The sequence below is a fragment of the Haemorhous mexicanus genome, chromosome 33 (genome assembly GCF_027477595.1).
Source record: "Haemorhous mexicanus isolate bHaeMex1 chromosome 33, bHaeMex1.pri, whole genome shotgun sequence".
Taxonomy (NCBI): domain Eukaryota; kingdom Metazoa; phylum Chordata; class Aves; order Passeriformes; family Fringillidae; genus Haemorhous; species Haemorhous mexicanus.
This window is the reverse complement of record NC_082373.1, coordinates 1,349,429-1,373,021: the sequence shown is the minus strand read 5'-3', so window position 1 is coordinate 1,373,021 and position 23,593 is coordinate 1,349,429. Positions and strand designations below refer to the sequence as shown.

The 23,593-nt window shown below is 68.6% G+C and overlaps 3 protein-coding genes across 7 annotated transcripts; 1 reads left to right on the top strand and 2 right to left on the bottom strand.

The window, feature by feature from the left end:
* The first annotated feature begins 1,155 nt into the window (after window positions 1-1,155).
* On the top strand, window positions 1,156-11,398 carry RDH5 (retinol dehydrogenase 5). Of its 4 annotated transcripts, none has more exons than XM_059871883.1 (5): window positions 1,156-1,168; window positions 3,835-4,153; window positions 6,595-6,853; window positions 8,676-8,839; window positions 10,897-11,398. In XM_059871883.1, exons 2-5 carry the CDS (start codon window positions 3,838-3,840, stop codon window positions 11,118-11,120), a joined length of 963 nt encoding a protein of 320 aa, XP_059727866.1. In that variant the 5' UTR covers window positions 1,156-1,168; window positions 3,835-3,837; the 3' UTR covers window positions 11,121-11,398. The 4 variants fall into 4 exon arrangements, with proteins under 4 accessions (XP_059727866.1, XP_059727864.1, XP_059727865.1 ...); XM_059871881.1 differs by lacking the exon at window positions 1,156-1,168 and adding an exon at window positions 2,763-2,833; XM_059871882.1 differs by lacking the exon at window positions 1,156-1,168 and adding an exon at window positions 2,780-2,994.
* Window positions 11,399-12,888: 1,490 nt separating this feature from the next.
* On the bottom strand, window positions 12,889-17,826 carry CD63 (CD63 molecule). 2 transcript variants are annotated; one of them, XM_059871874.1, is made up of 8 exons: window positions 17,699-17,826; window positions 17,146-17,223; window positions 16,080-16,268; window positions 15,566-15,640; window positions 15,368-15,463; window positions 15,142-15,285; window positions 14,974-15,057; window positions 12,889-13,073 (listed from the first exon to the last, which is right to left on the bottom strand). In XM_059871874.1, the coding sequence occupies exons 2-8, from the start codon at window positions 17,209-17,211 to the stop codon at window positions 13,008-13,010; spliced, it is 720 nt and encodes a 239-aa protein (XP_059727857.1). In that variant the 5' UTR covers window positions 17,212-17,223; window positions 17,699-17,826; the 3' UTR covers window positions 12,889-13,007. The 2 variants fall into 2 exon arrangements, with proteins under 2 accessions (XP_059727857.1, XP_059727859.1); XM_059871876.1 differs by having other exon boundaries at window positions 17,679-17,703.
* A 1,861-nt stretch (window positions 17,827-19,687) lies between these two features.
* Window positions 19,688-23,340, bottom strand: INPP1 (inositol polyphosphate-1-phosphatase; the record flags this gene model as incomplete). The annotated part of the gene is made up of 5 exons (XM_059871782.1): window positions 22,972-23,340; window positions 22,832-22,892; window positions 21,560-21,763; window positions 20,856-21,030; window positions 19,688-20,177 (listed from the first exon to the last, which is right to left on the bottom strand). Coding segments are annotated over exons 1-5 (1,134 nt in total), but the record flags the coding sequence as incomplete, so codon positions are not given.
* Window positions 23,341-23,593: the final 253 nt, after the last annotated feature.

Sequence of the window (23,593 nt, the reverse complement as noted above, 5' to 3'; positions counted from 1 at the left end):
CATGGGGGGGGTCAGGGCCCATTTTGGGGTGATTCCACCCATGGGGGGGGTCAGGGCCCATTTTGGGGTGATTTTCCCCCTTGGGGGGGGGGGTCAGGGCCCATTTTGGGGTGATTTTCCCCCATGGGAGGGGGGGGTCAGGGCCCATTTTGGGGTGATTCTCCCATGGGGGGGGGTCAGGGCCCATTTTGGGGTGATTTTCCCCCTTGGGGGGGGTCAGGGCCCATTTTGGGGTGATTTTCCCCCTTAGGGGTGGTCACAGGGCCCATTTTGGGGTGATTTTCCTCCTCGTGGGGGGGGTCAGGGCCCATTTTGGGGTGATCCCCTCGTGGGGAGGGGGGTCAGGGCCCATTTTGGGGTAATTTTCCCCATTTTGGGGGGGGGGGTCAGGGCCCATTTTGGGGTGATTTTCCCCCTTGGGGGGGGGGGTCAGGGCCCATTTTGGGGTGATTTTCCCCCTTGGGGGGGGTCAGGGCCCATTTTGGGGTGATTTTCCCCCATGGGAGGGGGGTCAGGGCCCATTTTGGGGTGATTTTCCCCCTTGGGGGGGGTCAGGGCCCATTTTGGGGTGATTCCACCCATGGGGGGGGGGTGAGGGCCCATTTTGGGGTGATTTTCCCCCTTGGGGGGGGTCAGGGCCCATTTTGGGGTGATTTTCCCCCTGGGGGGGTCAGGGCCCGTTTTGGGGTGATTTTCCCCCTTGGGGGGGGGGGGGTCAGGGCCCATTTTGGGGTGATTCCCCCCCACATCCGGGGTCACAGGGCTTTAATTCCCTGCTGGGGGGGGTCTCAGCCCCCCCAAATCCAGGCACTGCCCCCCCCCATCTCCCAGCACTGGGGAGGGGTCTCATGGTGAGGGTCCCCACCAAGGCCAGGCGTGTCCCATCCCCCCTCCCCACCCTGCAGGGGTCTGGGGGCGGGGGGGCTCAACCCCCGGGGAGCTTTGGCCGTGCCAGGCACGGGGAGGAGCGGCCATGGCCCCCCCCGCCCCAAATCCCCACGGACCCCTCCCCTGTTCCTCCGCCCCCCTCCCCCCCCGCGGCTCACACGGCCCCGAGGCCGCAGCCGGAGCAGCGCCCGCAGCCCCTCTGCCCCCCCCCGAGGTACGTGGGGACCCCCCCTCTGCCCCCCCCGAGGGACGTGGGGACCCCCCCTCTGCCCCCCCCGAGGTACGTGGGGACCCACCTCTGCCCCCCGAGGGTCGTGGGGACCCCCCTCTGCCCCCCGAGAGACGTGGGGACCCCCCCTCTGCCCCCCAGAAGGACATGGGGACCCCCCCTGCCCAGAGACCCCCTCTCTGTCCCCCCGAGGGAAATGGAGACCCCCCCCCCCCAGAGGGACATGGGGACCCCCCCCCCCTGCACCCCCGAAGGACTTGGGGACCCCCCCCCCCTCTGCACCCCCCCATGCCGGGGGTCTCCTGTTTCAGGGGGGGCTCTGGGGACACAGGGCAGACCCCCGGGGTCACCCTCAAATCCCAGGGTGGGGAACAAATGGGGGGGTCCTGAGACCCCCAGCCCCCCCAAACGGGACTACAAGAGGAGGCACGACCCCCCCCAATCGGTTCTGGGGACACGGGACAGACCCTGAGTGTGAGTGCACCCCCCAAATGCGAGGAGGGGATTTGGGGGTCCCTCCCACCCTTTTGGGGGTCACTCCCACCCTTTTGGGGGTCACTCCCACCCTGGCGGTGTGAAACACCCAAACCAACAAGGGGGGGGGGTCCTGAGACCCCAGTTCCCCTGGATGTGGATCCTGAGACCCTAAACCCGCCCATGGGGTTCCTGAGACCCCCCACCCCCCCCCCCCATGGGGGTCCTGAGACCCCAATTCCCCTGGATGGGGGTCCTGAGACCCCAAACCCCCCAATGGGAGTCCTGACACCCCAAATCCCCAGGATGGGGGTCCTGACACCCCAAATCCCCCCCACTGGGTGTCCTGAGACCCCAATTCCCCCGGATGGGGGGTCCTGAGACCCCAAACCCCCCTGGATGGGGGTCCTGAGACCCCAAACCCCCCAATGGGAGTCCTGACACCCCAAACCCCCCCGGATGGGGGTCCTGAGAACCCAAACCCCCCCACTGGGTGTCCTGAGACCCCAATTCCCCCGGATGGGGGGTCCTGAGACCCCAAACCCCCCTGGATGGGGGTCCTGACACCCCAAACCCCCCAATGGGAGTCCTGACACCCCAAACCCCCCCGGATGGGGGTCCTGAGAACCCAAACCCCCCCACTGGGTGTCCTGAGACCCCAAACCCCCCTGGATGGGGGTCCTGACACCCCAAATCCCCCCCGATGGGGGTCCTGACACCCCAAACTACCCGATGGGGATCCTGAGACCCCAATTCCCCCGGATGGGGGTCCTAAGACCCCAAATCCCCCTGGATGGGGGTCCTGACACCCCAAATCCCCAGAATGGGGGTCCTGAGACCTCAAATCCCCCCCGATGGGGGTCCTGACACCCCAAACCCCCCCACTGGGGGTCCTGAGACCCTAAACCCCCCCACTGGGTGTCCTGAGACCCCAAACCCCCCCGGATGGGGGTCCTGAGACCCCAAACCCCCCATGGGGGTCCTGCAGGGGGGCACGGGGCCCTGGGGGAGGGGGACACGGCCCCTCCTGTCCCCTCCCTATGCGGGGGCAGCCGGGCTGGGGGTCCCGGCCAGGGCAGGAGCCGGCGCGGGGGTCGCGGGGGTCTCGGGGGTCGCCGCTGCCCCCGGGCGGGGGGGGACGGGCCCGAGGGGACCCCCCCGGAGCCCCCCCGTGACCGGCCGGTGACGCGCGGCCCCGTTAATCCGGGCCCGGCCGCCCGGCCCGGGCCAGACCGGGACAAGGTGGGGCTGGGGTCTCACCCGGGAGGGGCTCTGGGGGTGCCCCCGCCCCACCCCGAGAGGGCAGGGACCCCCCCCGGGCACCCGTGGGGACAGAGGGGGCGGAGCCAGGCCCGAGTGACCGGAACCGACCGGGTCAGTCCCGAGTGACCGGAACCGACCGGGTCGGGCCCGAGTGACCGGAACCGACCGGGTCAGTCCCGAGTGACCGCTCTGTCGCGGGGGGAGGGACCCCCGTGCTCCGGGCAGGGTGGGGGTCTGGGGGTCCCACCGGGCCCCTCGGGGGGTCCTGGCGGGGGTCACACGTGTCCTCTGTCCCCCAGGCCATGTGGCTGTACCTGGCACTGGGAGGGTCACACAGGGTGGGGGTCTCTCTCGGGGGTCTCTCTCTCGGGGGTCGCTGATGTCCCCTGTCCCCCAGGCCATGGGGCTGTACCTGGCCCTGCTGGCAGTGCAGGGTCACACAGGGTGGGGGTCCCACGTGTCCCCTGTCCCCCAGGCCATGTGGCTGTACCTGGCACTAGGAGGGTCACACAGGTGGGGGTCCCACATGTCCCCTGTCCCCCAGGCCATGTGGCTGTACCTGGCACTGGGAAGGTCACACAGGGTAGGGGTCTCTCTCGGGGGTCTCTCTCTCGGGGGTCGCTGATGTCCCCTGTCCCCCAGGCCATGTGGCTGTACCTGGCCCTGGCAGTATCACACAGGGTAGGGGTCTCTCTCGGGGGTCTCTCTCTCGGGGGTCGCTGATGTCCCCTGTCCCCCAGGCCATGGGGCTGTACCTGGCCCTGCTGGCAGTGCAGGGTCACACAGGGTGGGGGTCCCACGTGTCCCCTGTCCCCCAGGCCATGTGGCTGTACCTGGCACTAGGAGGGTCACACAGGTGGGGGTCCCACATGTCCCCTGTCCCCCAGGCCATGTGGCTGTACCTGGCCCTGCTGATACAGGGTAGGGGTCTCTCTCAGGGGTCTCTCTCTCGGGGGTCGCTGATGTCCCCTGTCCCCCAGGCCATGTGGCTGTACCTGGCCCTGCTGGCCCTGGCCTGGGCCCTGGGCTGGCTGCTGCGGGACCGGCGCACGCTGCCCACGGTCACGGACAAGCACGTGTTCATCACGGGCTGCGACAGCGGCTTCGGCAACCTGCTGGCCCGGCGGCTGGCCCGGCGCGGCTACCGCGTGCTGGCCGCCTGCCTGACCCCGCAGGGCGCCGAGAGCCTGCGCGGGGACAGCGCCGGGGGACACCTCCGCACCACCCTGCTCGATGTCACCCGCTCCGACAGCATCCGCCGCGCCGCCGAGTGGGTGCAGAGGGAGGTGGGGGAGAAAGGTGAGGGGGGAAGGGGGATGGGGGCTTGGGGGGGGGGGGAAAGGGTCTGGGGGCTGGGGGAGGAGCTGCGGGCTTGGGGAGGGAAAGGGGATGGGGGCTTGGGGAGGAGCTGGGGGCTTGGGGAGGGTGGGAGAAAGGGGATGGGGGCTTGGGGACGGGGGGAAAGGGGATGGGGGCTTGGGGAGGGTCTGGGGGCTTGGGGAGGAGCTGCAGGCTTGGGGAGGGTGGGAGAAAGGGGATGGGGGCTTGGGGAGGGGGTGAAAGGGGATGGGGGCTTGAGGAGGGGCTGGGGGCTTGGGGGGGGGAAGGGGATGGGGGCTTGGGGAGGAGCTGTGGGCTTGGGAAGGGGGGAAGGGTCTGGGGGCTGGGGGAGGAGCTGGGGGCTTGGGGAGGGTGGGGGAAAGGGTCTGGGGGCTTGGGGAGGGAAAGGAGATGGGGGCTTGGGGAGGGTGGGGGAAAGGGTCTGGGGGCTTGGGGAGGGAAAGGAGATGGGGGCTTGGGGAGGGTGGGGGAAAGGGTCTGGGGGCTTGGGGAGGAGCTACGGGCTTGGGAAGGGGGGAAAGGGTCTGGGGGCTTGGGGAGGAGCTGGGGGCTTGGGGAGGGTGGGAGAAAGGGGATGGGGGCTTGGGGAGGGGGGGAAAAGGGGATGGGGGCTTGAGGAGGGGCTGGGGGTTTGGGGAGAGGGGGAAAGGGGCTGGGGGCTTGAGGGGGGAAGAGTTTGGGGGCTTGAGGAGGGAAAGGGTCTGGGGGCTTGGGGAGGGTCTGGGGGCTTGAGGAAGGAAGGGATGGGGGCTTAGGGAGGGTGGGGGAAAGGGTCTGGGGGCTTGGGGAGGAGCTGGGGGCTTGGGGAGGGGGGAAAGGGTCTGGGGGCTTGGGGAGGAGCTGTAGGGGAGGTGGGACATAGAGGGACAAGGACTAAAGGAGGGACAGGGGACACGGGGGCAAGGGGTTTGCAGAGTCCCCAAGGAGGGGCTGTGAGGGACAGGAGGGACAAGGACATGGGGAGGGGCTGTGGGGCACGTGGGGACACTGTGGGGGTGCCAGGGCCCACTGGGGGTGCCATTCTGGGGGTCCCCCACCCTGTGTGTTCCCCCAGGGCTGGTGAACAATGCAGGCCATTGACCCATGTGGGGACATTCTGGGGGTGCCAGGGGACACTCTGGGGGTGCCAGTTTGGGGGTCCCCCACCCTGTGTGTCCCCCAGGGCTGGTGAACAACGCAGGCCATTGACCCATGTGGGGACATTCTGGGGGTGCCAGGGGACACTTGGGGTGCCATTCTGGGGGTCCCCCACCCTGTGTGTCCCCCCAGGGCTGTTTGGGCTGGTGAACAACATGGGCGTGCAACCCCATTGACTCCAGGGCACGTGGGGACACTGTGGGGGTGCCAGGGGACACTTGGGGTGCCATTCTGGGGGTCCCCCACGCTCTGTGTCCCCCCAGGGCTGTTTGGGCTGGTGAACAACACAGGTGTGGCCAACCCCATTGACCCACCTGGGGACACTGTGGGGGTGCCAGGGGACACTTGGGGATGCCAGTCTGGGGTCCCCCACGCTCTGTGTCCCCCCAGGGCTGTTTGGGCTGGTGAACAACGCAGGCCATTGACCCACCTGGGGACACTCTGGGGGTCCCAAGGGACACTCTGGGGGTGCCAGGGGACACTGGGGGTGCCATTCTGGGGTCCCCCATGCTCTGTGTCCCCCCAGGGCTGTTTAGGCTGGTGAACCATGCAGGTGTAGCCAACCCCATTGACTCCAGGGCATGTGGGGACACTGTGGGGGTCCCAAGGGACACTCTGGGGGTGCCAGGGGACACTTGGGGTGCCAGTCTGGGGTCCCCCACGCTCTGTGTCCCCCCAGGGCTGTTTGGGCTGGTGAACAACACAGGTGTAGCCAACCCCACTGACCCACCTGGGGACACTCTGGAGGTCCCAAGGGACACTCTGGGGGTGCCAGGGGACACTTGGGGTGCCAGTCTGGGGGTCCCCCACGCTCTGTGTCCCCCCAGGGCTGTTTGAGCTGGTGAACAACGCCGGTGTAGCCAACCCCATTGACTCCAGGGCATGTGGGGACACTGTGGGGGTCCCAAGGGACACTCTGGGGGTGCCAGGGGACACTTGGGGTGCCAGTCTGGGGGTCCCCCACGCTCTGTGTCCCCCCAGGGCTGTTTGGACTGGTGAACCATGCAGGTGTGGCCAACCCCACTGACCCACCTGGGGACACTCTGGGGGTCCCAGGGGACACTTGGGGTGCCATTCTGGGGGTCCCCCAAACTGTGTGTTCCCCCAGGGCTGTTTGGGCTGGTGAACCATGCAGGTGTAGCCAACCCCATTGACTCCAGGGCATGTGGGGACACTGTGGGGGTCCCAAGGGGGCATTCTGGGGGTGCCAGGGGACACTGGGGGTGGCAGTCTGGGGTCCCCCACGCTCTGTGTCCCCCCAGGGCTGTTTGGGCTGGTGAACAACGCCGGTGTGGCCAACCCCATCGGCCCCACGGAGTGGATGGACATCGAGGATTTCCGCCGGGTCATGGCCGTGAACGCTTTCGGGGCCATCGAGGTGACCCTGCAGCTGCTGCCGCTGCTGAAGCGGGCGCGGGGCCGCGTGGTCAACACGTCCAGCGTGCTGGGCCGCATCTCGGCCAACGGCGGCGGCTACTGCATCTCCAAGTACTGCATCGAGGCCTTCTCGGACAGCCTCAGGTGGGCACCGAGCCTGGCATGGCCTCAGCCCCGGGCAGGGACTGGGCATGGGCAGGGACTGAGCCCCAGGCAGGGACTGGGCCCTGGGAATGGGCTGAGCCTGGGCAGGGACTGACCACTGGGAATGGCCTCAGCCCCGGGCAGGGACTGGGCATGGACTGACCACTGGGCATGGACTGACCCCTGGGCATGGGCTGAGCCCCGGGCAGGGACTGGGCATGGACTGACCCCTGGGCATGGGCTGAGCCCCGGGCATGGACTGACCCCTGGGCATGGGCTGAGCCCCGGGCAGGGACTGACTACTGGGAATGGGCTGAGCCTGGGCAGGGACTGACCCCTGGGCATGGGCTGAGCCTGGGCAGGGACTGACCCCTGGGCATGGGCTGAGCCTGGGCAGGGACTGAGCCCTGGGCATGGGCTGAGTCCCGGGCAGGGACTGACTACTGGGAATGGGCTGACCACTGGGCACGGCCTGAGCCCTGGGCAGGGACTGACCACTGGGAATGGGCTGACCACTGGGCACGGCCTGAGCCCTGGGCAGGGACTGACCACTGGGCACGGCCTCAGCCCCGGGCAGGGACTGAGCCCTGGGCATGGGCTGAGCCTGGGCAGGGACTGACCCCTGGGCATGGGCTGAGCCCCAGGCAGGGACTGGGCATTGACTGACCCCTGGGCATGGGCTGAGCCCCGGGCAGGGACTGGGCATTGACTGACCCCTGGGCATGGGCTGAGCCCCGGGCAGGGACTGGGCATGGACTGACCCCTGGGCATGGGCTGAGCCCCAGGCAGGGACTGGGCATGGACTGACCCCTGGGCATGGGCTGAGCCTGGGCAGGGACTGGGCCCTGGGAATGGGCTGAGCCCTGGGCAGGAACTGACCACTGGGCATGGGCTGAGCCTGGGCAAGGACTGGGCCCTGGGAATGGGCTGAGCCCTGGGAATGGGCTGAGCCTGGGCAGGGACTGAGCCCTGGGCATGGCCTGAGCCCCGGGCAGGGACTGGGCATGGACTGACCACTGGGCATGGGCTGAGCCCTGGGCACGGACTGAGCCCTGGGCATGGGCTGAGCCTGGGCAAGGACTGACCACTGGGCACAGCCTGAGCCCTGGGCAGGGACTGACCACTGGGAATGGGCTGAGCCCTGGGCATGGGCTGAGCCTGGGCACGGCCTGAGCCCTAGGCAGGGACTGACCACTGGGAATGGGCTGAGCCCTGGGAATGGGCTGAGCCCTGGGCAGGAACTGACCACTGGCAATGGGCTGAGCCTTGGGAATGGGCTGACCACTGGGCATGGGCTGAGCCTGGGCAAGGACTGGGCCCTGGGAATGGGCTGAGCCCTGGGAATGGGCTGAGCCTGGGCAGGGACTGAGCCCTGGGCATGGCCTGAGCCCCGGGCAGGGACTGGGCATGGACTGACCCCTGGGCATGGGCTAAGCCTGGGCAGGGACTGAGCCCTCTGGGCACAGCCTGAGCCCTGGGCGGGGACTGACCCCTAGGAATGGGCTGACCCCTGGGCACGGCCTGACCCCTGGGCACAGCCTGACCCCTGGGCATGGCCTGAGCCCTGGGCATGGCCTGAGCCCTGGGCATAGCCTTACCTGGCATGGGCTGACCCCTGGGCATGGCCTGACCCCTCCAGCCACAGCCTGACCCCTCTGGCCACCCCCTGACCCCTCCCCAGGCGGGACATGCGGCACTTTGGGGTCAAGGTGAGCGTGGTGAAGCCGGGGTTCCTCAAAAACCCCCTGGCCACCCTGTCACCCCCCTGGCCACCCTGTCACTCCTCTGGCCACCCCCTGCCCACGCCGTGCCCCCTCCCCAGGCGGGACATGCGGCACTTTGGGGTCAAGGTCAGCATTGTGGAGCCGGGCTTCTTCAAGACCAACGTGACGGACCTGGACTCGCTGGAGGCGTCGCTGCGGCAGCGCTGGGAGCGCCTGGAGCCGGCCACGCGCAGCAGCTACGGGGAGCACTTCCTGCCCCAGTGTGAGCCGGGCTGGGGGCACCCCCTGGGACCCCCCCACCCCCAAGGGCAGCAGCTCACCCCTGCCTCAGTTTCCCTTTTCTGCATCCCCAAAGGGCAGCCTCTCACCCCTGCCTCAGTTTCCCTTTTCCTGACCCTTCCCCACCTCCCCCAGCCCCCAAATTTCACCCCTGCCTCAGTTTCCCTTTCCCTGATCCTTTTTCACCTCTCACCTCCCCTTTCCTGACCCTTTTCCACCTCCCAAAATTCATCATCTCACCCTGCCTCAGTTTCCCTTTCCTGACCCTTCCCCACCTCCCCCAACCCCAAATTTCACAATTTCACCCCTGCCTCAGTTTCCCCTTTCCTGACCCTCTTCCATCTCCCAAAGTTCAGGATCTCATTCCTGCCTCAGTTTCCCTTATCCTGCATCCCCCAAACCCCAAAATTCAGTGTCTCTTCCCTGCCTCAGTTTCCCTTTTCCTGACCCTTCCCCACCTTCCCCAACCCCCAAATTTCACCCCTGCCTCAGTTTCCCCTTTCCTGACCCTTTTCCACCTCCCAAAGTTCAGGATCTCATTCCTGCCTCAGTTTCCCTTTTCCTGACCCTTCCCCACCTTCCCCAGCCCCCAAATTTCACCCCTGCCTCAGTTTCCCTTTCCCTGATCCATTTCCACTTCTCACCTCCCCTTTCCTGACCCTTCTCCACCTCCCAAAGTTCATCATCTCACCCTGCCTCAGTTTCCCTTTCCTGCATCCCCCAAAGGGCAGCAGCTCACCCCTGCCTCAGTTTCCCTTTCCTGACCCTTCCCCACCTCCCCCAACCCCAAATTTCACAATTTCACCCCTGCCTCAGTTTCCCCTTTCCTGACCCTTTTCCATCTCCCAAAGTTCAGGATCTCATTCCTGCCTCAGTTTCCCTTTTCCTGCATCCCCCAAACCCCAAACTTCAGTGTCTCTTCCCTGCCTCAGTTTCCCTTTTCCTGACCCTTCTCCACCTCCCCAAACCCCAAATTTCACCCCTGCCTCAGTTTCCCCTTTCCTGACCCTTCTCCACCTCCCCCAGCCCCCAAATTTCACCCCTGCCTCAGTTTCCCTTTTCCTGATCCTTTTTCACCTCTCACCTCCCCTTTCCTGACCCTTTTCCACATCCCAAAATTCATCATCTCACCCTGCCTCAGTTTCCCTTTCCTGCATCCCCCAAAGGGCAGCAGCTCACCCCTGCCTCAGTTTCCCTTTCCTGACCCTTCCCCACCTCCCCCAACCCCAAAGTTCATCATCTCACCCTGCCTCAGTTTCCCCTTTCCTGACCCTTTTCCACCTCCCAAAGTTCAGGATCTCATTCCTGCCTCAGTTTCCCTTATCCTGCATCCCCCAAACCCCAAAATTCAGTGTCTCTTCCCTGCCTCAGTTTCCCTTCCCTGACCCTTCCCCACCTCCCCAAACCCCAAATTTCACCCCTGCCTCAGTTTCCCCTTTCCTGACCCTTTTCCATCTCCCAAAGTTCAGGATCTCCTCCCTGCCTCAGTTTCCCTTTTCCTGACCCTTCCCCACCTCCCCCAACCCCAAATTTCACCCCTGCCTCAGTTTCCCTTTTCCTGATCCTTTTTCACCTCTCACCTCCCCTTTCCTGACCCTTTTCCACCTCCCAAAGTTCATCATCTCACCCTGCCTCAGTTTCCCTTTCCTGCATCCCCCAAAGGGCAGCAGCTCACCCCTGCCTCAGTTTCCCTTTCCTGACCCTTCCCCACCTCCCCCAACCCCAAAGTTCATCATCTCACCCTGCCTCAGTTTCCCCTTTCCTGACCCTTTTCCACCTCCCAAAGTTCAGGATCTCATTCCTGCCTCAGTTTCCCTTTTCCTGACCCTTCCCCACCTTCCCCAGCCCCCAAATTTCACCCCTGCCTCAGTTTCCCTTTTCCTGATCCTTTTTCACCTCTCACCTCCCCTTTCCTGACCCTTTTCCATCTCCCAAAATTCATCATCTCACCCTGCCTCAGTTTCCCTTTTCCCACCCTCCCCCACCCCCCACAGGCCCCAGTCCCCCCCTGACCCCTCTCCCTGCCCCTCTCCCCCCCAGACCTGCGCGTGCAGCGCCTGCTGCTGTCCCTGCTGTGTGACAAGGACCTGGCCAAGGTGACAAACTGCATCGAGCACGCGCTGCGGGCGCGGCACCCGCGCAGCCGCTACAGCGCGGGCTGGGACGCCAAGCTGCTCTGGCTGCCGGCCTCCTACCTGCCCTCGGCCCTGGTGGACCTGGCCCTGGCCCTCATCCTGCCCAAGCCCGCCCAGGGCGGCCGCTGAGAGCCCCCAGACCCAAATTAAACCCCCCCGAGGGTGGGGAATGAACCCCCCCAGGGTGGGGAATAAATGCCCTGAACTCGTCTGTCATTGATCTGCTCATGGGTAAAAGGGGATTTGGGGACACTGAGGTGGCACTTGGGGTTGTATGGACCTGGCCCTGGCCCTCATCCTGCCCAAGCCTGCCCAGAGCGGCCGCTGAGAGCCCCCAGACCCAAATTAAACCCCCCGAGGGTGGGGAATGAACCCCCCCAGGGTGGGGAATAAACCTCACAAATCCATCTGTCCTTGCTCTGCTTGGGGTTAAAAAATGGATTTGGGGACACTGAGGTGGCACTTGGGGCTTCATGGACACAGTCCTGGCCCTCATCTGCCCAAGCCCGCCCAGGGCGGCCGCTGAGAGCCCCCAGACCCAAATTAAACCCCCCCCGAGGGTGGGGAATGAACCCCCCCAGGGTGGGGAATAAATGCCCCGAATTTACCTGTCCTTGCTCTGCTCGGGGTAAAAAATGGATTTGGGGACACTGAGGTGGCACTTGGGGCTTCATGGACACAGTCCTGGCCCTCATCCTGCCCAAGCCAGCCCAGGGCGGCCGCTGAGAGCCCCCAGACCCAAATTAAACCCCCCCCCCTCCAAGAGTGGGGAATGAACCCCCCCAGGGTGGGGAATAAACGCCCCGAACTCGTCAGTCATTGATCTGCTCATGGGTAAAAGGGGATTTGGGGACACTGAGGTGGCATTTGGGGCTTCATGGACCTGGCCCTGGCCCTCATCCTGCCCAAGCCCGCCCAGAGCGGCCGCTGAGAGCCCCCAGACCCAAATTAAACCCCCCCGAGGGTGGGGAATGAACCCCCCCAGGGTGGGGAATAAACGCCCCGAACTCGCCCATCCCTGTTTTCACTCAGTTTGGGGGATTTGGGGACACTGAGGTGGCACCTGGGGCGTCATGGACACAGTCCTGGCCCTCATCCTGCCCAGGCTGGCCCAGGGCAGCCGCTGAGAGCCCCCAGACCCAAATTAAACCCCCCCATTGTGGGGAATGATCACCCCAAACTCACCCATCCCCGTTTTCATTCAGTTGGGGGCATTTGGGGACACAGAGGATTTGGGGACATGGAGGATTTGGGGACATGGAGGTGGCACTGGGGGACACGGAGGATTTGGGGACATGGAGGTGGCACTGAGGACATGGGGACATGGAGGTGGCACTGGGGGACACGGAGGATTTGGGGACATGGAGGTGGCACTGAGGGACACAGAGGATTTGGGGACATGGAGGTGGCACTGAGGGACACGGAGGATTTGGGGACATGGAGGTGGCACTGGGGGACACGGAGGATTTGGGGACATGGAGGTGGCACTAAGGACTTGGGGACATGGAGGTGGCACTGAGGGACACGGAGGATTTGGGGACATGGAGGTGGCACTGGGGGACACGGAGGATTTGGGGACATGGAGGTGGCACTGAGGACTTGGGGACATGGAGGTGGCACACAGAGCCCCCAGGACCAGCCCCCAGCCCCACGGGGTCACAGGGGGACCCCAGAACTCCAGGATGGAGCCCCTCAAACCCTTAAGAGACCCCCAGTCCCATCAGAGACCCCCACCCCACGAGGGTCCCTGTCCCCCCCAGGAGGGACCCCCACCCCCAGGACAGTCCCTGTCCCCCCCAGGAGGGACCCCCACCCCAAAGACCCCCCAGACCCCTCAAAGGGACCCCCCACCCCCCAGAGACCCCCCCAAACCCCCCCAGTCCCTCTGGGCTCTCCAGAAGCTTTTCCTCTTTATTGCAAACCCGGGGGGTCCCCGAGCCCCCCGGGACCCCCGGGGGGGGGGGGGGGGTTGGCACACGGGCCCTGCTGGGACCCCCCAGGAATTTGGGGAGGGGGCTACATGACCTCGTAGCCGCTGCGGATCCCCCGCATGAGGCAGCAGGAGAAGAGAACGCCCAGGACCTGGGGGGACAGGGACGGTGACACTGGGGACAGGGACAGTGGGACAGGGACGGTGACACTGGGGACAGGGACAGGGACAATGGGGACAGGGACAGTGGGACAGGGACGGTGACACTGGGGACAGGGACGGTGACACTGGGGACAGGGACAGTGGGACAGGGACAGTGACACTGGGGACAGGGACAGGGACAATGGGAACAGGGACAGTGGGACAGGGACGGTGACACTGGGGACAGGGACGGTGACACTGGGGACAGGGACGGTGACACTGGGGACAGGGACAGTGGGACACTGGGGACAGGGACAGTGGGGGGGACAGGGACACTGGGGACAGGGACGGTGACAGTGGGGATGGGGACAGGGACAGGGACAGTGGGGACAGGGACAATGGGACAGGGACGGTGACACTGGGGACAGGGACAGGGACAATGGGGACAGGGACGGTGACACTGGGGACAGGGACAGTGGGACAGGGACGGTGACAGTGGGGACAGGGACAATGGGACAGGGACAGTGACACTGGGGACAGGGACGGTGACACTGGGGACAGGGACAGTGGGACACTGGGGACAGGGACAGTGGGACAGGGACAATGGGACAGGGACGGTGACACTGGGGACAGGGACAGTGGGACAGGGACAGTGACACTGGGGACAGGGACGGTGACACTGGGGACAGGGACAGTGGGACACTGGGGACAGGGACAGTGGGACAGGGACAATGGGACAGGGACGGTGACACTGGGACGGTGACAGTGGGGACAGGGACAGTGGGACAGTGGGGACAGGGACACTGGGGACAGGGACAGGGACACTGAGGAGGACAGGGACAGTGGGGACAGGGACGGTGACAGTGGGGACAGGGACAGTGGGACAGTGGGGACAGGGACGGTGACAGTGGGGACAGGGACAGGGGGACAGGGATGGTGACAATGGGGACAGGGACGGTGGGGACAGGGACAGTGGGGGGGACAGGGACAGTGACACTGGGGGGGGGGCCAGTCAGCCCCACATTGGGGGGGGTTCATTCCCACCCTCGGGGGGGTCCCAGCCCCCATTTGGGGGTGTCCAAGCCCCCAGTTGGGGGTGTCCAAGCCCCCATTCAGGGGGGTCCCAGCCCCCATTTGTGGGTGGGGTCTCACCCCATTTTGGGAGGGTTCCCAGCTCCAGTTTCGGAGGGGGTCTCACCCTATTTGGGGGGGTCCCAGCCCCAATTTCGGGGGTCCCAGCCCCAATTTTGGGGGTCCCAGCCCCAATTTTGGAGGGGCTTTCACCCCATTTGGGGGGTCCCAGCCCCAATTTCGGGGGTCCCAGCCCCAGTTTCAGGGCTCTCACCCCATTTAGGGGGGTCTCAGCCCCCATTTGTGGGGGGTCTCACCCCATTTGGGGGGTCCCAGCCCCAATTTCGGGGGGTCCTAGCCCCAATTTCAGGGCTCTCACCCCGATTTCGGAGGGGGTCTCACCCCATTTTCGGAGGGGGTCTCACCCCATTTGGGGGGTCCCAGCCCCAGTTTTGGGGGTCTCAGCCCCGCCCCAATTTCGGGGGTCCCAGCCCCAGTTTCGGGGGTCTCACCCGATTTTGGAGGGTCCCAGCCCCAGTTTCGGGGGTCCCAGCCCTAATTTAGGGGGCTCTCACCCCATTTGGGGGCTCCCAGCCCCAATTTCGGGGTCCCAGCCCCAATTTTGGGGGTCCCAGCCCCAGTTTCGGGGCTCTCACCCCATTTCGGGGGGTCCAGCCCCAATTTCGGGGGTCCCATCCCCAATTTTGGGGGTCCCAGCCCCAGTTTCGGGGCTCTCACCCCATTTCGGGGGTCCCAGCCCCAATTTTGGGGGTCCCAGCCCCAATTTCGGGGGTCCCATCCCCAATTTCGGGGGTCCCAGCCCCATTTCGGGGGTCTCACCTCGAAGAAGGCGATGCCCAGCGCCATGGCCGCCAGCACCAGCATGTTCCTCTTGACCCAGGCCTCGAGGCTCGGCAGGCAGCCCTGGGTTGGGGGGGGACATTGGGGGGGTCAGGGGGCTCAGGGGACCCCCGGAGGGGCGGGATGGGAATTGGGGAGGGGTCTCACCTCAGCGAACACGGTGGCCGGGCTGGGGTGGACGTTGCAGGCGGCGCCGGGCCGGCGGCAGCAGGAGCTGGGCACGGAGTCGTTGGCCCCGAAGCGCCCCACGCTGGCCCAGTCCGTGAAATTGTTCACCCCACAGCAGGAGAACTGCCCGCAAAAAGGGTCAGCAACGGCGAGGGGAGGTCCAGGAGAAGCCCCCTCCCCAAATTGGGGGTGACCCCGGGCTCACCTCCTGCTGGATTTTGTCCAGGGCAGCGGCCAAGGACGGGTCCTGCTCGTAGCTCCGGACGGCCTCCCAGAGCCCCTCCTCCACCAGCCCGTGCACCTGGGGGGGCAGGGGGGGTCACGGGGTGGGGCAGAGACCCCCGGGGGGGGTGGAGGGGTCAGAGACCCCCGGGGGGGTGGGGGGAGGGGCAGGGACCCCCACCTTGTGCTTGAAGACGTAGCCGGTGATGGCAGCAGCGATCTCCACCAGGAAGATGAGGCTGAGCAGGACGGCGAACTGGGGGGGCACGGGGGGGTCAGGGGGGCTTTGGGGGAGTCTGGGGGGGTCTGGGGGGGCTGGGGAGGGGGCTACAGCTGAGGTTCAGGGGCAGGGTGGGGGGCAAAGGAGAGGTTTGGGGAGGGGGCACAGGGGGACTCTGGGAGGGGGTCCCAGATGGGATTAAGGGGGGGGCTCGGGGGGGTCAGGTCATGGTGGGGGGGTCACGGCTGGGGAGGGGGTCACAATGGGGGGGTCCTGATGAAGGTGGGGGTCTTGGTGGGGAAATTAAGTGGGGGGGGGGGGGGGTCACAAAGGGGGGGGTCAGCTGGGGACAGCCATCGCTCTGTCCCCACAAAGCCCCGGGCCGGGGGGTCCTGGGGGGTTTCCCCATTCCAGGCTGGGTCAGGGGTCCCCGGGGGTGTCCCCGGGGGGGTCGCGGGGCGCTGCCCCCCCTCACCGTGGTGACCATGCAGTAACTCTCCTTCCAGGCGCCGCAGCAGCCGAAGAAGGAGGTGAAGAAGATGACGACCCCCAGCACCACGATGCCCACCGGGGTCCAGCCGGAGCCGCCCACCGGCACCACCGGGGCCCTACCGGGGGCCACGAGCACGTAGATCCCGATGGCGATCAGCGCCACGCCGCACACCTGGGGGGGCACGGGGGGGGGCACAGAGCGTCGGGGACAGCCGGGACCCCCCCCCCCCGCCCAGCCCCCCTCCCCAAATCCCCCCGCGGCGCCGCGTCCCGCTCCAATTTGGGGACAAACTGAGGGGGGGGGGGGGACAGCAGCGGAGCCCCCCCTCGTGGGAGGGGACACGGGGGGGGACACGGGGGGGACAGCGGGAAGTTCAGGAAGTCCGGCCTTCCGGCCACGCGAGAGCGCGGGAGGGGGGCACCCACCCCGCTCGGGGGTCCCGGGGGGGTTCATCCCCCCCACCGTGGGGTCCGTCCCTCCCCCCAGACCCCTCCCCGTGCCCGGTGCGCCCGCGGGGCGTGGGCTCGGCCGCACAAACAGCGCGGGGGGGGGGCGCGGGGGGGGGGGGGCTGGCACCGTGTCCCGCCGTGTCACCGTGTCCCCCCCCCGCGGCCCCCGGCACTCCAGGGGTGACTCAGCCGGGGTGGGGACAGCTCCGGCCCTGCGTGGGGGGGACGGGAAGGGGCCCCGTGTCCCCCCCCCGTGTCCCCCCCGTGTCCCCCCCACCCCGGTCTGGCCGTTGGCTCCCGCTGCTCTTTCCTCACCCCGACTTCCCCAAAGCCCCGTCCCGCCCCTCCCGGGGGTCCCCCCCCGGTCCCCCCCGGTCCCCCCACCCCCCCTCGCTTTGGGGTCCCCCGTCCCCCAGCCGGGACCCGCTGGGGACAGGATGTGGCTTCACCCAAAGTGACAACAACCCCCCCTCCCGTGCTTCCCCCAGCCCCGGGACCCCGCCGCTGCCCGGGACCCCCAAATTCGGGGTGGCCGGGAGGATCCGCCCGGTTCTGCCGGTGCCGGGACCCCCCCGGTGCCCCCCCGGCCGCGGACTCACCCAGAAGATGAAGTTGAAGAAGAAAACCAAGAACTTCACGCATTTCATCCCCCCCTCGATCGCCATGGCTCGGCCGTGCTGCGGGAGCCGCCGCTCAGCACCGGCTCCGGTACCGGCTCCGGTACCGGCACCGGGCCCGCCCCCGAGGCCGGTACCGCTCCACGAGGCCGAGGAACCGCCGGGCCGGGCCCCGCCCCGCTACCGGCACCGCTCCACCCCGGCCCGGTGTTCCCGGTACCGCTCCCGGTACTCCCGGAGGTCCCGGTACCGCTCCCTCACTCCCCCCGCTCCCGGTTCCGGTTCTGCTTCATCCCCCGGTCCCGGTGGTCCCGGAGTTCCCGGGGCTGTTCCCCTTCCGGTTCCCGGTGGTCCCGGGGACCGCTTCCACCCACTCCCGGTGGTCCCGGTCCCGTTCCTTCCCCGTCCCCCCCCGGTTCCGGTCCCGTTCCCCCCCGGTGCCGTTCCCCCGCCCCAGTCCCGCCCGTCCCGGTGGTCCCGGTGCCATTTCCCCCGGTCCCGGCGCCGCTCCCCACCCGCTCCCTGTCCCGCTCACCGCCGCCCTTCCCGAGGGCTCCGGATCATGTGACGGGGGCGAGCCCCGAGAACCCCGGCACCGCCCCGGCACCGCCCCGGCACCGGCACCGGCACCGCCCCCCCGGCCCGGGACCGCCCCGGCACCGGCACCGGCACCGCCCCCCCCTGCCCGGGACCGGCACCGGCACCGGCACCGGCACCGCCCCGGCACCGGCACCGGCACCGCCCCCCCGGCCCGGGACCGCCCCGGGACCGGCACCGGCACCGCCCCGGCACCGGCACCGGCACCGCCCCGGCACCGGCACCGGCACCGCCCCGGCACCGGCACCGGCACCGGCACCGCCCCCCCCCGGCCCGGGACCGACACCGACACCGCCCCCCCCGGGATTGACACCGGCACCGCCCCTCCCCCGGCCCGGGACCGCCCCGGGACCGGCACCGGCACCGCCCCGGGACCGGCACTGGCACCGCCCCGGCACCGACACCGGCACCGCCCCCCCGGCCCGGGACCGCCCCGGGACCGGCACCGGCACCGCCCCCCCCTGCCCGGGACCAGCACCGGCACCGCCCCCCCCGGTCCGGGACCGACACCGGCACCGCCCCCCCCGGGACCGGCACCGGCACCGCCCCCCCCCGGCCCGGGACGGCCCCGGGACCGGCACCGGCACCGCCCCCCCCGGTCCGGGACCGACACCGACACCGCCCCCCCCGGGATCGACACCGACACCGCCCCCCCCGGGATCGACACCGGCACCGCCCCCCCCGGCCCGGGACGGCCCCGGGACCGGCACCGGCACCGCCCCGGGACCGGCACTGGCACAGCCCCCCCCGGCCCGGGACCGACACCGGCACCGGCACCGCCCCTCCCGGTCCGGGACCGCCCCGGGACCGACACCGACACCGCCCCCCCGGTCTGGGACCGCCCCGGGACCGACACCGGCACCGGCACCGCCCCTCCCGGTCCGGGACCGCCCCGGGACCGACACCGACACCGCCCCCCCGGTCTGGGACCGCCCCGGGACCGACACCGGCACCGGCACCGGCACCGGCACCGGCACCGGCACCGGCACCGCCCCCCCCGGCCCGGCAGAACGGCAACGGCTGCGAGCGACCCTTTATTGGGGGGAGGGGGACACTTGGGGACACCGAGGGGACACCGGGGGTCCCACACGGGGGACCCGGGACTCTGAGCTCCCACCGCGACCCGCACCGGGGTCCCTGTGACCCCTGACCCCGCACCGGGGGGGTCCCAAATTCCCCTGACCCCGCACCGGGGGGTCCCAAATTCCCCCGACCCCGCACCCGGGGGTCCCTGTGACCCCTGACCCCGCACCCGGGGGTCCCTGCTGTCCCCCTGTCCTTGGTCCCTGTCACCCTGGTCCTGCACCCCGAGGTCCTCGGGACCCCCAGCCCCTCCCCCGGGGGTCCCAAACACGCTGGACCCTCCCCCTTGGGGTCCCAGCCCCTCCTGACCCCTCACCCTGGGGTCCCAGCCCCCCAAATCCCCCATCTCAGTGTCCCCCAACCCCTCCTGACCCCCAACTGGGGGTCCCTGCACCCCCCTACATTTTACCTGGGGTCCTTGTCACCCTCTGACCCCTCACCTGGGGTCCCAGCCCCCCTGACCCCCACCCCAATGTCCCCAAGCTCCCCCAGACCCCCCCCACAGGGTCCCAGCCCCCCAAATCCCCCACCCCAACGCCCCCCCACGGGGTGCCAGCCCCCCGACCCCCCCATTGTCCCCCAGCCCGTGTCACAAGCGCCCCACACGCCCCACGTCCCCCGTGCCCCCCATGCCCCCCATGCCCCCATTGTCCCCCATGTCCCCATTATCCCCCAAGCCCCCCATGTCCCCCATGTCCCCATTGTCCCCCATGTCCCCATTATCCCCCAAGCCCCCCGAGCCCCCCGCACCCCCCGCTCCCCCCGTGCCCCCCGTGCCCCCCATGCCCCCATTGTCCCCCATGTCCCCATTACCCCCCGCGCCCCCCGTTCCCCCCAGCCCCCCGATGTCCCCCAGCCCCCCCAGCGCCCCCAGCACCGCCCGCAGGTGCGGGGGGTGCACGAACGCCACCAGCCCCTCCCGGTTCGCCCAGCGCTCGGGCCCGGCCCGGCCCGGTTCGGGCCGGTGGTAGCGCAGCTCGGGGGGGTCCCCGGCGCCCCCCTCCCGCCGTGCCCGCAGCGCCCCCGCCAAGGCCACCACGCCGCCGCCCAGGGCCCGCAGGATGGCGTGCGGGCCGCACGAGTCCCAGGCGAAGGTGGTGGCCTGCGACAGCACGAAGGCGTCCGCCAGCCCCAGCGCCACGCAGAGCAGTTTGTAGCCGGCCCCGGCGGCGAAAAGAGGGGGACCCCCCCCCAGCGAGGCCAGAGCCCCCCGAACCGCTGCGCCCTCGGCCCGGCTCAGCACCACGCGGGGACACGGCCGGGGCACCGGAGGGGACAGCGAGCACAGCCGGGTGTCGCCGTGCGCCACCCCCCAGTGGTAGCGACCCTGCCACCTGCGGGAGGGAGGGGACACGGGGAGGTGAGATGGGGACATGGGGTGGGGGGAATGGGGACCCCGGGATGGGGGGAATGGGGGGACAGGGACCCCAGGGTGGGGGGAAATGGGAGAATTGGGACCCTGGAATGGGGGAAATGGGGGGCTGGGACCCCTGGGATGGGGGAATGGGGGACAGAGACCCCCGGGTGTGGGGGAATGGGAGAATTGGGACCCCAGGATGGGGGGAATGGGGACCCCAGGGTGGGGGGAAATGGAGGAATGGTGACCCCGGGATGGGGGAATGGGGGGCTGGGACCCCCGGGTTGGGGGGCACGGGGACCCCGGGATGGGGGTCAGGGGGAGTGAGGACCCCGGGGTGTGGGATGTGGGGGAATTGGGACCCTGGGTGAAGGTCAGGGGTGGCAGTGGTCCTGAGGTGTGGGGGACAGGGTGACAGGGACCCCCAGTGCAGGGTCAGGGCTGTCAGGGGGTGACAGGGGTCCCGGGGTGAAGGGTCAGGGCTGTCAGGAGTCCCGGGGTGCAGGGTCAGGGGTCCCAGGGCTGTCAGGGGTCCCGGGGTGCAGGGTCAGGGGTCCCAGGGCTGTCAGGGGTCCCAGGGGTCCCGGGGTGCAGGGTCAGGGGTCCCAGGGCTGTCAGGGGCTCTGGGGGTCCCGGCTGCGGGCTCTGGCCGTACCTGTGGGTCTGGGGGTCCCTCTGGAAGAAGGGCTCGTTGATGACCCCCAGCACGGGGACCCCGCTGTGGCGGTCGAAGGCCCCCACAAGCACCAGGGCCGAGCGCAGCCCCCCGGGGGCGATGCCATCCACGGCGGCCACGTCCTCGCGCCCCCCGATGAACTCGTTGGTGGAGTCTGGGGGGTGCCAGGGGGTCTGGGGGGTGCCAGCCCTGGCCTGGCCCTGTCCCCATCCCTGTCCCCATCCCATCCCTGTGCCAGTTCCTGTCCCCATCCCTGTCCCTGTTTCTGTTTCTGTCCCCTCCATCCCATCCCATCAACCCCATCCTGTCCCCATCCTGTCCCTGTCCCATCCGTGTCCCCATCCCTGTCCCTGTTTCTGTTTCTGTCCCCTCCATCCCATCCCATCAACCCCATCCTGTCCCCATCCCTGTCCCCATCCTTGTCCCCACCCCTGTCCCTGTCCCTGTCCCCACCCCATCCCTGTGCCAATTCCTGTCCCCATCCCTGTCCATGTTTCTGTTTCTGTCCCCTCTATCCCATCCCATCAACCCCATCCTGTCCCCATCCTGTCCCCACCCCATCCTTGTCCCTGTCTCCGTCCCCACCTCATCCCTGTCCCATCCATGTCCCCATCCCATCCCGTCCCTGTCCCCACCCCATCCCACGCCATCCCTGTCCCCACCCCTGTCCCCACCCCCCTCACCAATGGGGTCTATCCAGATTCCCAGGTCCCCTGGGGACACTCCGGGGTCGATGCCATCCAGCTCCGTGTCCCCAAGTGTCACCTCCTTGTGCACGGCCTCTGCCAGCAGCTCGGCCGCCCTCGTCTGCTCGGGGCCCAGCACGGCCAGCAGCAGGGCCACCGTGTCCCCCGGGGTGGCACAGACCCGCACTGTCACCGTGCCACCTGCCGGGACCCCAAATCAGCCCCCAGGGTGGCACAGGGACACCCAGGGTGGCACAGACCCGCACTGTCACCGTGCCACCTGCCAGGGCCATGGCCCAGGGACCCCCGACCCAGCCACAGCCCCACAGACCCCGGTGGGGACCCTGACTCAGCCACGGGAATGTGGGGACATGGGGACATGGGGACAGGGGGACATGGACAGGGTGACACTGGGACATGGGGACATGGGGACATGGGGACAGGGGGACATGGGCAGGGTGACACTGGGACATGGGGACTCCCTCCCTCCCTCCTCAGCCTTGGCCCCCCATCCCCACATGTGTCCCCTTGCTGTCCCCACACCCCCCACAGATGTCCCCACCCCACTGTGCCCCACACCTGTCCCCTCACTGTTCCCTCTCTGTCCCGTCCGTCCCCGCTGTCCCTCTGCTGTCCCCTTTGTCCCCTCTGTCTCCTTGCTGTCCCCCCTCTGTCCCTGCTGTCCCTTCACTGTCCCCGCTGTCCCCTCACTGTCCCCTCAGTCCCCTTTCTGTCCCCTCTGTCCCTGCTGTCCCTTCACTGTCCCCTTGCTGTCCCCTCTGTCATCTCTGTCCCCCCTCTGTCCCCTCTCTTTCCCCACTGTCCCCCCTGTCCTCTCACTGTCCCCCCTGTCCCCCATCCCCCTATCCCCTCTCTGTCCCCTCACTGTCCCCCCCTGTCCCGTCTGTACCCTCTGTCCCCCTGTCCCTGTCCCCTCTGTTCCCCCCTGTCCCCCTCACTGTGCCCTCTGTCTCCCCTGTCCCCCCTGTCCCCCCATCCCCTCTCTGTCCCCTCACTGTCCCCTCTGTCCCCCCTGTCCCCTCTGTCCCCCCCGTCCCCTCTGTCCTCCCTGTCCCCTCTGTCTCCCCTGTCCCTGTCCCCTCTGTTCCCCTCTGTCCCCTCACTGTCCCCTCTGTCCTCCCTGTCCCCTCTGTCCCCCCACTGTCCCCCCTGTCCCCCCACTGTCCCCCCTGTCCCCCTGTCCCCTCTGTCCCCCCGTCCCCTCACCGTCCCCTCTGTCCCCTCCCTGTCCCCTCCCTGTCCCCTCACCCTGCGCGTCCCTGAACTCGCTGGTCTCCTCCCCGTGGATGTGGCCGCGGAGCTCGGGGAACTGCGGGGACACCGCGGGGGACTCAGGGGAGGCCCGGGAGGTGCCACCCCCCCCTCGGCCACCCCGGGGCTGTCCCCACCTGTGTCCCCAGGTCGTGCTTGATGACCTCCTGGATCAGGACATCCGCCAGCGTCTTGAAGTCGCGGGCGAAGCGGGCGCTGCGCTCCGGGCCCGTCTTCTCGGCCACCAGGAGCCGGAAGAGCGGCTCCTCCGCCCGGCACAGCCGCGCCACCTCCGCCGCCTTCTGCGACACCGCCACCAGCGCCGGCAGCAGCCCCGCCATGGCCGCGACACCGCCACAGCCGCGACACGGCCACACGGCCACGCCGCCACAGGCGCGACAGCCGCGACAGGCGCGACAGGCGCGACACCTGCCGGGGGCAGCCGCGGGGTCAGGGACGCGCTCGGGAAGGATCCGGAGTGACACCAAATGATGGGGACAGGGGGACAGTGGGACAGGGGGACAGGGGGACATGGGCAGTGGGGACAGGGGGACAGGGGGACAGGGGGACAGGGGGACATGGGCATGGGGGACAGGGGGACAGGGGGGAGAGAGGGGACAGGGGGACATGGGCAGTGGGGGACAGGGGGGACAGAGGGGACAGGGGGGACAGGGGGAGAGCGGGACGGGGGGACAGCGGGACAGGGGTTATGGACAGTGGGGACAGGGGGACGGGGGGACAGGGGGGACAGGGGGACAT

Coding starts and splice junctions, on each gene's coding strand:
- RDH5 (XM_059871883.1), top strand. CDS start 3,838: ATGTGGCTGTACCTGGCCCTGCTGGCCCTGGCCTGGGCCCTGGGCTGG. Junction 4,154..6,594: donor GAGGGAGGTGGGGGAGAAAG/GTGAGGGGGGAA, acceptor GTGTCCCCCCAG/GGCTGTTTGGGCTGGTGAAC. Junction 6,854..8,675: donor GCCTTCTCGGACAGCCTCAG/GTGGGCACCGAG, acceptor CCCCCTCCCCAG/GCGGGACATGCGGCACTTTG.
- CD63 (XM_059871874.1), bottom strand. CDS start 17,211: ATGGCGATCGAGGGGGGGATGAAATGCGTGAAGTTCTTGGTTTTCTTC. Junction 15,641..16,079: donor GTTACTGCATGGTCACCACG/GTGAGGGGGGGC, acceptor GTGCCCCCCCAG/TTCGCCGTCCTGCTCAGCCT. Junction 13,074..14,973: donor TGGGCATCGCCTTCTTCGAG/GTGAGACCCCCG, acceptor CTGTCCCCCCAG/GTCCTGGGCGTTCTCTTCTC.